Here is a 12833-nt window from a genome sequence, read left to right on the forward strand (position 1 = left end):
TCCTTTATTTCCCCCAGATGTTCATCATCCTTTAAACCCATACTTCATAAATTGACCTGTAAAGCTTTGAGGGAATATTATGACAGTCATAGACAACAATAGTCAGGCTTTTGCAAAGGTGCAATGCAAAGTTTATTTTGTATCATTCATAGGATACAGAACACTGAAATGCATTTTCCCCCATCATACTGGAATTAATATAATCTTTACTGTCATTTAATATACTGTATTTGACAACAACATCAGTTGAATATCAAGAGAGAGGGTGGACAAAGTTTCTGGATATGATGCTGTGGATTATCGAACAACCGACATAAAACAGCACATAAATGAGAGAAATCCTACACTGGACTAACCAGGGTGTACACCGTCTGTCTGTCTGTCTGTCTGTCAGGGAGAACTCTCAATGTTTTGCACTGTTTTCTCTTAAATCCTACTTTAGATGGTGGTTCCCCTTTTGTAGTCAGACCCACACAGCATTACCATGTTATTATCCACACAAATGTACTTTTAATTCACCTGTTTATCACAGGGATGTAGTGGCTGATCTGTCAAAGTAACCCTCATTAAACAGTAGTAATTTAGTATAGTGTATAAATCTACTTTATGGCACATTAAGATGTTTAATCATCATCATCATCTGGTGTAATGCTGTTAACAGGAGGAAAGACGGCAATCATAAATTAATGTCAAGAATGAGAGCTAGTACCATATTCAAAAGGAATTTACAGACATATAAAAAAAACCTTTAGTCACAGTAGTTGTATTTAGACGGCGGCGAGAGCACCATAACTGAACAGCAGTGTACAGATGTGTTAAAGGACACCAAGCGCTGATCTGTCTGAAGTCTAGGGCTTAGTTTGGAAACAGAAACTCAATTTTACTACTGGCAGATTTGGTCATTCCTCTAAAAGATTAGGTCTCTTCAAAATGTTTTAATAATTAAGATGTGTCATGGAAACTGCCAGTAATGAAGACTAAAAACCACTTTGTGGTTATGGCAAATGCTGCGAATACTTAATGCTGAAAGAAAATCAGGAATGGACAGTATCTAATGAGAATAACAGTCAAAATATTAACAAGGAAAGACCCAAAGTGAGTGGATCTAAGGGTCTAAATATCACACAGCATTCCACACTGCCACTTGCAAAACACTTGTTTGGTGTGACAATATCCAACTGTGATTTCTGTGTACAGATTTCAGTTGTTACACTCACCAGTGACCACTAAAAAGCTGTTAATTGCAACAGTATGGTGGGCAAACTCACATCCTCTTTAGCTCATTGATGGTAATTACCAGAGGAGGAATTCCCTTATTTCTTAGAGACCTTTTTTTTTTTGTTTTGCTTTTACTTTAAATACTTCTTCTGAGTTGCAGCCAGATTCAGATGGTTCAATTCTTCTTAACGAAAACAAAACTTCAGTGTAATACAGAACCTGAACATATAACCTTTGAGAAAAGTACGTGCTCATGTCGAAGTTCACAAACTGATCCGACCACGTAGCTGTTACTTCACACCATCTCTTTCTACTTCATATCATGAGCAGCACATTTCTCTTCCTCTGTAGTGCAAAAAGCAGCGCTCACTGCTCTGTACATATGACACCCTGTTAGATCATCTACACCCATATTCAGTAAGACCCCACTGACAGTGATACAGCTTTATACTTCATCTACATACTTTTGTCCGTCTCACTGTATAGTTCATATTTCTCAATACACCATATGCTATTTTTTTTTCCTCAAGAGAATATACTGTTTGATATGTAAAATAATTTCCTCCAACACTCTCCAGTCCTGATAAAAGCATCCTTACAATATGAACGACTCCCTTCACTTCCAGTCACCCACATGCTGCGTTTGTAACCATCAGATGATGATATGAACTGGTGATTAAAGATCAACACCTTTAACCTGGATAAACTCACTTATATGACACTAAAGGAATAGTTTTACATTTTTGGAAATGTGTTCTTTTCATCCAGAGATTTGCTTTTAAATGAACACCATACATGTTGTAAGACACATGGTTTATGGGGTTAAACTAAGCTTTCACACATGCTTAAAGTATAAAGACAGAAGAATGTTTCTGATGTTCTCATTTAGCTTAATATTTCTGAAAAATGTTCAACTATTCCCTTAATTTACACATTGCTCCCATTACTTTATAGTCCTCACTTTTTAGATTTGATGTGTCGGCACACTTTACCTTCTGCAAAGTAAACAAGAGGTTGAATATTTGCCTTCAACAGATTCACAAAAGTAATAAAAAAAGGGATCAAAATGAAAGACATAAATGTAAAATCATAGCAGCACATTTTCTGTCTCTGAAACACTCCGTCACAGTAAACCTGTACGACAGCCTCAGGGCTCGAGTTGGCACAAAAGACGGTGGAAAATGAACAAATATAGAACGTTTGGCCTCTGTTGGTATCTCTGCACTTCTATATTTTCATATAGATATATAAAACATAAAAAAATATCAAAATAAATTACAACGTATAAATAATTAAAACAACAAAAACAAAGATTTGGCAACATTGAGTTTCTTCTGTCCTTCTTTTTATGGGCGAATATGGTTGGTATTAACTCGCTTGGCTTTTTGTCATTTGCAAGCCACAGACAAAAACAACACACATATTTAATATAGTAAAGTGTTCATGATTCATTTATACTGTAAATGCCGTCTTGTGACATCCCTATGATACTGATGTGTACATATTCCTACACCCGCCTCTCCTTCTCATACTTTTTTTTTTTAATATATTTTTTAAATCTCTTGGCCTACATGTGAATGGATGGTTGGAGTTTTTTTCTGAAGGCAGTGAGGATGGATGTGTAGTCCTAATGAGAGGCATAAAAAGGGAGAAGAGGGAGAAAGATGTGGCCAAGATGTGGAAGGAGTGTGTTATTGAAGGGTAGACAGTGCATACAGTGGGACTATTTCTCAGTTTACAGGAAGAGAGAGAGAGTCATGATCTACCTGTCTACCCATATTTGACTCCTCATCACAGTCACAGATTCAGGTCCAGTGGGTGATTATAAGCGGCGAGCAGCAGTGCTATTGCTGGTCGAGTTTCGGTCCATTTTAGTTTGTTTGGGAGCTGAGATGGATATGTATCAGTGCGGAAATGCTCTTTGATTCTGCTGCAGTTACACACGAGGGCAGAGGCTTCATGGTAATCTCAGGTTGCACAGGATCGGACATTGCGAGGATGGGATCACAATGGTGGAGACAGAAACCGGAGCAAAGACAACATGTAGTGATGATCAGAGGAGGTCCAGTCACTGCCACTATGTCTGCATCAAGTAAAAGGTAAACACTGGAAAAGGACAATTGGATAATCAAGTTCCAGTTTACAGTAGTGGGAGTCTGGTCTTGGAGAGTTCCAGCATCTCTTTAGGTCTAAGAAGTCTCATGGATCTATCGCACCATTTCCTTATCCAGACTCAGTTATCCAGCGCCTCGGCACACACCATGCTGCCGTACAGCTGCTGTGGGTCTGGATGTGTCCGCACTCGCTCCTCCGTCTCGCTGTCGGTGCTGCCTTCACTGTCCAGACGTGTGGATGGGTGACACGGGTTGGCCAAACCGGGGTAAAGGGCGTTGGCAGGCAGCGGGCTCGGGAGGAGGTCGTCGTCTGAGCTCAGGTAGTCGCCCTCGGCGGAGGCGGGGCTGGTCAGGCACAGGTCCTGGTAGTTGTTACTCCCACTGCCGCTGCTGACCCTGGAGCTGGGGGCCGCCTTCTGCCCTCGCAACTGCCTGACCTAAACGTAGACAAGACGGTTTCACTTCAGAACATCCTAAAGGTAGGTTTGTTTTTATTACAGTGAAGCATTTTACATCAGTGTCATAAAAATATGGTAATAATAAAAACAATACAACACAATTACTCAAATAACAAATGGATGTATCTGGCTAATTTCTTCTGACTCTGACAGTATTACACTGATAAAACTATGTATTATCGTTGTTATTTTAATCAAAATACTACACTGTTATTGGTATGTTACTATATCGTCATTTCAGTCATATATGACCCTGATGTACCTACTTTCAATACCACCCTATTGCCTGGTAATTCCTTACATAATTTATGGTATTTCTTTACAGTCAAACCATCAGTACACTATTAGTGAGCTGTAAAGTGGAGTACCTGTATGTCATTGATCGGTCCCCCACCCCCCACCCCCCATCGCCACCAAAATTTAATAATTTCTTCCTTGTGCAACATCAACATTTCCTGAAAATTTCATGAAAACATCAACAACATCAACATCATCAACATCAACATTTCCTGAAAATTTCATGAAAATCCGTCCATAACTTTTTGAGTTATCTTGCTAACAAACAAACACACAAACAAACAAACACGCATGCATGAATGCAAACACACAAAGCAAAGCAATCACAATACTTCCTGGTGGAGGTAATTAAAACAGGTTGTAGAAATCCACTTGATTTTTGCTAAAATGAATATAAAGATAGTTTTGCAGCACCTGGAGGGTTCAAATTCAAACTTTATGAACTATTAGGGTCCAAATACACAAATAAATGAACCAAAGACTCATAAAAGTGGGTTTAGCAAAATATGACCCCTTTAAGTTTTTTTTTTTTTTTTTTTAACATGTTTTCCTCATGTATTTCTTATCTTACAGGAGTAGAGATAGAAATAAGTCATTATAATGTAAACTTACAAAACATTTCCTATGTTTGACTCTGACATGGCTTCATGTGCTCATTCGTGTGTTGGTGCAGTAGATATCCATTTCATCAGATGAACTTTGATAAGAACCTTTTCTCAACATGCCCTCTGAGCATACTGTTTATAGACAAATTCAGCTGTATGTTTTGTAGGGTGTTGAGTATGGGCAAAGTGATTGCTGAAGTGTTAAATGTCAGGTGAGGGGATTTTCTTTTGGTGTTGTTGGGTGAAATTAAGTGAAAACCACTGATCTGTATCTGGGTTTTAATTAACACAAAAAGGAGAATTGGGTTGTTACAGCGAAATCAGAGCAGCTGATATCACAGGTTTATTTGCTGCCTGTTTGAGACAACGACCAAAAAAAAGGGGATGTGTATGTATTATGACTTTGCTGGTGTCCACTTTTCAGCTCACAGTTGTTGCTGTTGCCTAACAGAGCTCTGCTACCACAGCCTGATTATCTAGACATGCATGCTGTTTCTGTGTTAACCTGGCATGTACCACAGTGACTCATGACAAATCTCAGAGGTTTTTGTTTCCCCCCATCACATATTCAGGCAAACTGCAGAAGAGGGGGAGGGGAAACCAGTGGTTAACCAATGGAAATGTTTTGACTGTCACTCTCCTCAAGCTGCAGCAAAATAAAGATTGTAACACAGGTTTTTGGGAGTTATTCTGGAGAATTCTGTTTTTCTTTTCATTATAAGACCTAATTAATTTTAAGTAAGCATATGGTTAAAAAGGAGAAATGTCAGTGTTCCAGTGTATAATTCATATGTACAAATCACTACTCTATGTACACATACATCTCTCTCCTGCATCATGTGGGACTTTCATTTTGTGTAAGCACCATCAATATGACTCAATCATATGGTGATGTTGAAGCTGACTACACTGAGATTTTTCTAGATGGTTCCCGCTTCAACATCTGTACTCACGCAAGTTTCATTCTCATTTATAAATGTAGTGCTTTGATGAAGAATGTGTGTGAGGTAGAGAGAAGCGGTAAAGGGCAGGGCAGTCTCATCTCACCCCCTCACTTTAAGGTCTGAACATTGCAGTCACGCACTGACACTTTCTGAATGAACAAACCCAGAGGTAATGCAGAGTCTGAAATGCGTGGAAAACTTTGCATCCATCTGACAAGTCTGCATTTTTTGAGTACAAAGTGAAGTAAAAAACACGAAAATTGGCATGTTTTTACTCAATGAAAGTGAGCAGCTTTGCACAGAAGCTACATGACAGGGGCCACAGTGTCACGCAACTGTTCTTCTGAAACCCACTCACCACTAAGAACTGAGAACCAAATGATGTGAATCTTGGCAAGAACTATGGTCTCATTATAAGAAAGACATACAGATAACTGTGACAGATAACTGTGACTGTGTCTGAGTGGAAGTGGTGTGTTTTGAGGCTGTGTTCAGATGAATAGATTCGTCAGCAGTGGTTAACACAGTTGCAGGGTAAATATATGCATGTAGTATGTAGACAGTATGCACACACTGCTGCATGCAATACGTGAAAAAGAAAGTACTGTAAAAAAAAAACAAAAAACAAAAAAACAAACAAAAAAAACCCCAAGACAGCGATAATAATGTTGGATGCTTCTGAATCGGTGTTTGGTTAAGAAAATAATGTAACACTTAAAGCACAGGAGTCGAACATGCAGCCCGAGGGCCAAATTCGGCCCACCAAATGGTCCAGTCTGGCCCTTGGGATGAATTTGTGAAATGCAAAAATTACACTGAAGATATTAACAATCCTTTTAGTTCAGGTTCCACATTCAGACCAATTCAATCTCCAGTGGGCAGGACCAGTAAAATACTATCATAATAACATATAAATAATGACAACTCCAAATGTTTCTCTTTGTAAATGTAAGTATTTTCATGTATTTACACTAAAACAAAGTATAATTTTGCCAAAAAAATGTGAATAACCTGAAATGTCTTAAGAGAAGTTAAGTACAATTTTAACTATATTCTGTCTGTTACTAAATGTTTTGTGTATTTGTAGATCCACTGTGATCTGTAAGTTATAATGTACATGTGGAATTGATAAACTGAGGCATAATATTGTTAAAATTACAATAATTTTTTCCAGTTTGTTCATATTATTCACATCTTTAGAAAGGATAGTTTGTAGATGTAAACCTGTTCATAATGTAAATTTACTTTTTTCGCTCTAAAACATTGAGAAAAGTTTGGAGTTGACATTATTTATATATTATGTTATTATTTCACTAGTTCAGCTCACTTTAGATCACATTTAGCCGATTCTGGCCCCTGAACTAAAATTAGTTAAAACACCCCTGACTTAAAGACAAACAGAGAAATGTATTTGTGAGAGTACCTGCTGATCAGTTTTGTCTATCAATCAGTTAATCCACAATGATGACCATAGATGGTAAAAGTTGGTGATGTTGGTATTTAAGAGAACAAAGACACAGTGCCATGATATATTTTGACTTTATAAAGGTACTAAAACAGACTGATTAATTGTTCTTAGTGAAATCTTTTGTCTTGTTGCTTCTTTTACTCTTTATTTTGGTTAACACATGCTGAACCAAAGGAGACCATGTAGTCCAGGGGTGTCCAATCCTGGTCCTTGAGGGCCGGTATCCTGCATGTTTTAGATGTATCCCTTTTCCAACACACCTGATTCACATGATAAGCCTATCATCAAGCTCTGCAGAAACCTGATAATGACCGTCAGGTGTGCTGAAAGAGGGAAACATCTAAAACATGCAGGATACCGGCCCTCAAGGACCAGGATTGGACACCCCTGATGTAGTTTATATGTTTGTGTTCATGCCAAACCTCATTCTTGAGCTCAGCGATCTGGTCCCGGAGCTGGGTGATGTACTGTCTGGAGTCTGAGTGGTTCAGCTGGCCCTGGATCAGTCCTTCTTCTTTCTGGGTAGGAAAAAACATCACAATATCACAGGTTTGTAAGTCTACGGTTTCTCACAAGTTAAATCTCACACATCAGGTTTGCTAAAAGTGCTATCAACAGTGTCAGCACACACACACACGTCAACACACACACACACACACGCGTCAACACCCTCACACGTGTCAACACACACACACACACACACGTGTCAACACACACACACACGTGTCAACACACACACCTGTATCTCCAGTTCAGCTATCTTCTGTCGGAGTTCAGCCATGGCAGCCATACTGTCTGCTTCTCTCAGTCTCACTGCCATCACCTCCTCTTTACTCTAAGTAAATATAAGGAGAAGAGAAAGTGAGAGATGACATTTTCTGCTCAATAATTTCATGCTATGTATTGTAACAATCCGGTGGACAGTGATGACATTACAGATGATCTCATGTCCTCCAACTACATCCTTCTCTGTCTTTCCGTATTTCCTACATATGGATTCCTGCCTCCTACTCAATTATTTGTGTCCAACTCCTGTCCACATGTATATATCCACATGTAAGATTATCAGTGCTCAATCCTGACACCCTTTTTACATAAGGGTCAAAACATGGTATTCGAAATCTCTCTGACCGGACATTTTAGAGACAATTTGACAGATTAGTGTTGCTAAATGACCCACATTTTTACTTTTAATTTCATTTTTTGCTTTAGTTGGACCATAAGGGGTTATCCAAAACAAGGACCTACTTTATATTCAAATAAGTGTTGGTATGGCAATCAATTAAAGTTCGCTGTCTGACAGGACATTACTGTGTTTTGACCCATAACCATTTACTAAACTCTCCTAATTTCTGGACCTCTTTGAAGACCTCTCCTCATTCTCAGCCCTCATCAATGCTCCTCTCAAACCAGACCTTGCAGTCGGACTCAGCCTGCTTCCTTTTCATCTCATTGAGTTGGGTCTGGAGAGCTTTGTTCTGATTTGACAACATCTGGAGCCGGTCCTGGAGGGCAGAGCGCTCCTGCTCATGACGACCAATCAGTTTACTGTGAATCTGGTTCTAGAACAGAAAAAGTAAGAGATGTACAGTTGTAATTACTCTTTTTATTGTTTAGGCAAAAGCTGCACTCTATTTATGTAGCCCTACATTTGCTGTTTGCCATTTGATTGTAGTGATGAGATAACAAGTTGGTGAATGTACCCATTATATAATGACCTAAAACAAGTGTAGTATTAACAGTAGAAAGTCATGGGGTCCAATGCATCATTCAGTCAACTAAACGCAAAGTGTTGAGCCTCTTTTCTCTGGATTCATCTTCCTTTCCAATTTCAAAGAGCAAACTTACTTAACTCATAAATTGTCTTTTTGCATCATCAGCCACATTTAATCTGTGCCAAACACCGCAAGCTATGATATCCACATTATATTTTTCAACATTTTGCATGTAATTTATCTCCATTTTATTTTTATACATGATAATTTTAATACTAATGTTGTTTTTTGTATCATCTATAGGCTTTTGAGACATGCATTGTGACATTACGCTATACTAGACTTGAACTTAACATGAGGTGAACTCTAAGAGCTCAACATGACATGTTCAAGTTGCTTTGTTTTGTCCAGTCATCCGGAATGTGACATAAAGTGCTGAAACACACTAACGTATTTGAGATTAATTTTATTCATCCTCCTGATTCACATGGAAATCTGTATTTGCACCATGTATCCATGTAAACTATGTGAAAAATGACTTGTGTGTTTGTATACCAGTGTGTAGTTGTAGTACAGTATGTCTGACCTGGCTCTCCAGCTGCAGGGCTTTAAGTTTGACCTCTCTGAGCTCAGCCTGAGCCTGAGCCTCCCTCAGTCTGACCGTCATCAGTTTGTCCTGAAGCTCATTCATGGCATTCTTCTTTGGCGATTCCTTCCAGTGGCCGCCTCCACTGCCCGTGCTGCTGCCGCGAGACATATGATGCTGCAGAAAAACATAGTGAACAGCTTGAACACTGCAGCTGCTTCACAGTCTGGAAATGCCAGCATGCACATAGGTGATGGTTTTTCTGTGATACCTGCCAGCGCTGGTTAAGATCAGTCACAGCATCCTGCATCTCTCTGAATGAACGCAGCGTCTCCAGCTCCCGAAGCTTCATCTGTTTCACTTCTTCCTGCAGAGCCACCATGTTGTTCTCATCAGGCAGGCAACTGCTCCTCTGGATAGACAAATAATTCATGTTTTCAGTTCATGTGATATTAAAGAGGCATAAACAATAACAGACTTTTGTATTTTTCTCACGTTTTTAAAATGGATTTCTGCATTTATTTCCTATAAAACATAAAATAACATTATATTTTGAAACTATATTCAAGACATTCATACTCAAGAATTAGTATGCACAAAATAGAAAACTCAGCCTGAAAGTTTCTTTAAATCAGTGATGTGTATGTATATATGCTGTGTTCATAACTGCACATACATCCTGTCTCTGCTCATTGTTGCTCTGTTTCCTTTCACACAATAAACTTTTAGCTTTAGACTTATAGCTCACCTTTTCCAGGTCAAGCACCTTGTCTTGCATTTCCTTCAGTGCCCCCAACAGTTCAGCCTCGTGCAGTCTGGATTGTTCCAGCTCAGTTTGCAAACTGTTCACAAACTGCTCTGTGTACTGAAAGACACATCACACTTGTTACACAAGTACCACACAGCTACTGCATGTTCTATTTGCAATTTTTGTAACAGACATCAAAATAGATTATTTCAAGGGGTCATATTTTGCTAAACCCACTTTTATTAGTCTTTGGTACATCTATTTGTGTATTTGGACCCTAATAGTTCAAAAAGTTTGAATTTGAATGTTCCAGGTTTTGCAAAGCTATCTTTATATTCATTTTGACAAAAATGGAGTGGATTTCTACAACCCGTTTTAGTCTTTGCTTAATTTATTATGTCTATAACTAGTTATGTCATGACATTTGCACATATAAGGTCAAGACTTCCGACAAACATTTCTTTGAGGATGACATAATTGTTTATCAGCAGCAGCGGCAGTCCATACTGAAAATATGTCCAAACTTTTACTTTTTCCAAACTATTAACAAATACAAGTGGTTGAACAAGACAGAGCAGCACGGTCAACAACCTGGTGGGGGTGGGGCATGAAGTGGCTCATTTGCATTGCATTTGCATGTCATTACTCAGAAATAGGGTTGAAGATGGACCTGTGAAGTTTAATTAATGAAGAATTCAGACCCAAGCATAGCATTTACAGTTTATGTAGACGACAGGGAAATGTTTTAAAATGCACAATTCCATTTAAAAAAGCAAAATATCACTCCTTTCAGGCACATGTTCACTCTAGTGAATGCTTTCAACCTGCGTTAACACTTGGTAAAAAAGTTGAACTGCTTTCAGACACTGATGTATTCTGTGGTTGTTCCAATTCAACAACCAAATAAAAAAAATCTGATCAACCAAACAAGTAAAGCTTTTAAGTGCACGACAGCTCCACTGATTCACAGTTCAGGAAATTGAAAGCTACTGTACATTACATACATGGTCACCACATCAAAGTCAAACTACAGAATATACAGAGTATGTGTATAAGAGCAGCAGAAAAATAGACATGGAAGTGTGGAAAAAACCATATGAGCAAAAATACAACAGCATGAAATTGGGCAAGTACATAGCGTGAGTAGAAGATTCTCAGTTTGTCATTTCTGGTATCTCAGTCTTTGTTATCAAAGAGGACAGTGAGAGACCGGGGGTGTGTGAACTCTGGTAGGACTGGGTGTCGTCATCTGGTCTAGGATATGATCACTCATCACAATGGCAAGATATGATGAAACTTCCATTTAAAGTTTTTAAATGTATGGGTGTTGTTAAGACTATTTTAATATAACTTCACATATTGGTAAATGTACAAGCTTCTGTCTTGTGTGGTTTACAGGTTTTTACATTGTTGAAAGTTGTCATTACTTCAGTTTTGCTATTGCAGCAAAAGGACGTAGCGTGTGAGGTTAAATAGGTGACATTTCAGCTTCTTGGGTTTAATTTAAGAGCCTGAGTGTCGACTAGGCTGGATCTGTGTCAGGGCGTTGACATTTGCAGCTATACTTCATGAGTAAATCTTCATTTTTACTGGATTTCAGGTCAGTTAACAAAGTCTCCAATTTTCATAGCATTACAATTGTGAAATCAGAACATAGTTACCTAGGGCTGTGTTTTTCCTGACATGTAAAATGTCCTTTAAGTGCCGCAGGGTTACAGTACTTCACTGTCATTCTCAGGATGTTCAAGACAGGATTATTATTCTTCATATGATCTGTCTACTTTACTACAGGAATGCTGAGAAATTGAGAAATAATGTGAAATACACTGTCACAGAAAGTCTCTAACCTAATTATAGTTCTACAATATACTGGGTTTACAAAGATTACAACGTAGTATTTATCATATTAACTAAAGACGCAGACTTAATTTTGTGTAAAAAACTATAAATTGCTATGAAAATGATATTACACACACAATCCCACGTTTTCATGCTGTTCTCTTCCATTTTCTCACTCATTTCCCTGTGAATTAAACTTGGCGTTTGTTATGTATGACTAATGGAAGAATTTGTGTGCAAATTATTTTATAAAACTAATGTTGTAAAAAGCTTTTTCATACAACTTCTGAAATGGCCTGATAAACATTCATATTTCAGTTGCATATATTTTCATTGCAAAACTGGTGGTTAATGTTGCACACATTTAAACCTCTATAAACTTCCTCTGAAATGTGGACACACACAGTGTTGCAATTAGTTCATTCAAACCAAACCATCTGACTGAAGGCAGTCAACTGACCTTTTCTAAAACAAACACTAATGTGCTAAAAGCTAGTAGTAGCATGTCAGAAACCACTGTACTTAAATACATAAGTTTTAAGTCACTTGTATTATTATTTCAATCATTTTGTACATCAATGCCTGCAGACTTTAAACAAAATACTCTATACAAGTTAGTTTGTCATGCTTATTTCTAAATTAGAGTTGTTAATTTTTAAGCAACCCGAATAATTAACTAGTAAAAAAATATGACACTTTTAATCAAATTAAGGTAGTTAAAGTACTTGAAATATTCAGCAGCCTCACTAAAATGCTTCTTATGTGTTTGGGCAACAGTAAAAATAAAGACTTTTCAGTTAATTGACTTTGATAACACCTTTGTACCAAAGCAGTATTTGAC

General features: G+C 38.0%; 1 protein-coding gene across 2 annotated transcripts in view; it reads right to left on the bottom strand.

Moving 5' to 3' along the window:
• Positions 1–882: 882 nt before the first annotated feature.
• evi5l (ecotropic viral integration site 5 like) overlaps positions 883–12833 on the bottom strand; it is a 36420-nt gene continuing 24469 nt past the window's right edge. For both annotated transcript variants that reach the window (XM_030136925.1, XM_030136917.1), the window contains 7 exons: positions 10154–10270; positions 9677–9817; positions 9406–9582; positions 8520–8666; positions 7844–7939; positions 7527–7622; positions 883–3769 (listed from right to left, as the gene is read on the bottom strand). In XM_030136925.1, the coding sequence (XP_029992785.1) occupies positions 3452–3769; positions 7527–7622; positions 7844–7939; positions 8520–8666; positions 9406–9582; positions 9677–9817; positions 10154–10270 (1092 nt within the window). In that variant the 3' untranslated portion in view covers positions 883–3451. The remainder of the gene's footprint in view (positions 3770–7526; positions 7623–7843; positions 7940–8519; positions 8667–9405; positions 9583–9676; positions 9818–10153; positions 10271–12833) is intronic.

The sequence above is a fragment of the Sphaeramia orbicularis genome, chromosome 1 (assembly GCF_902148855.1).
Source record: "Sphaeramia orbicularis chromosome 1, fSphaOr1.1, whole genome shotgun sequence".
Taxonomy (NCBI): Eukaryota; Metazoa; Chordata; class Actinopteri; order Kurtiformes; family Apogonidae; genus Sphaeramia; species Sphaeramia orbicularis.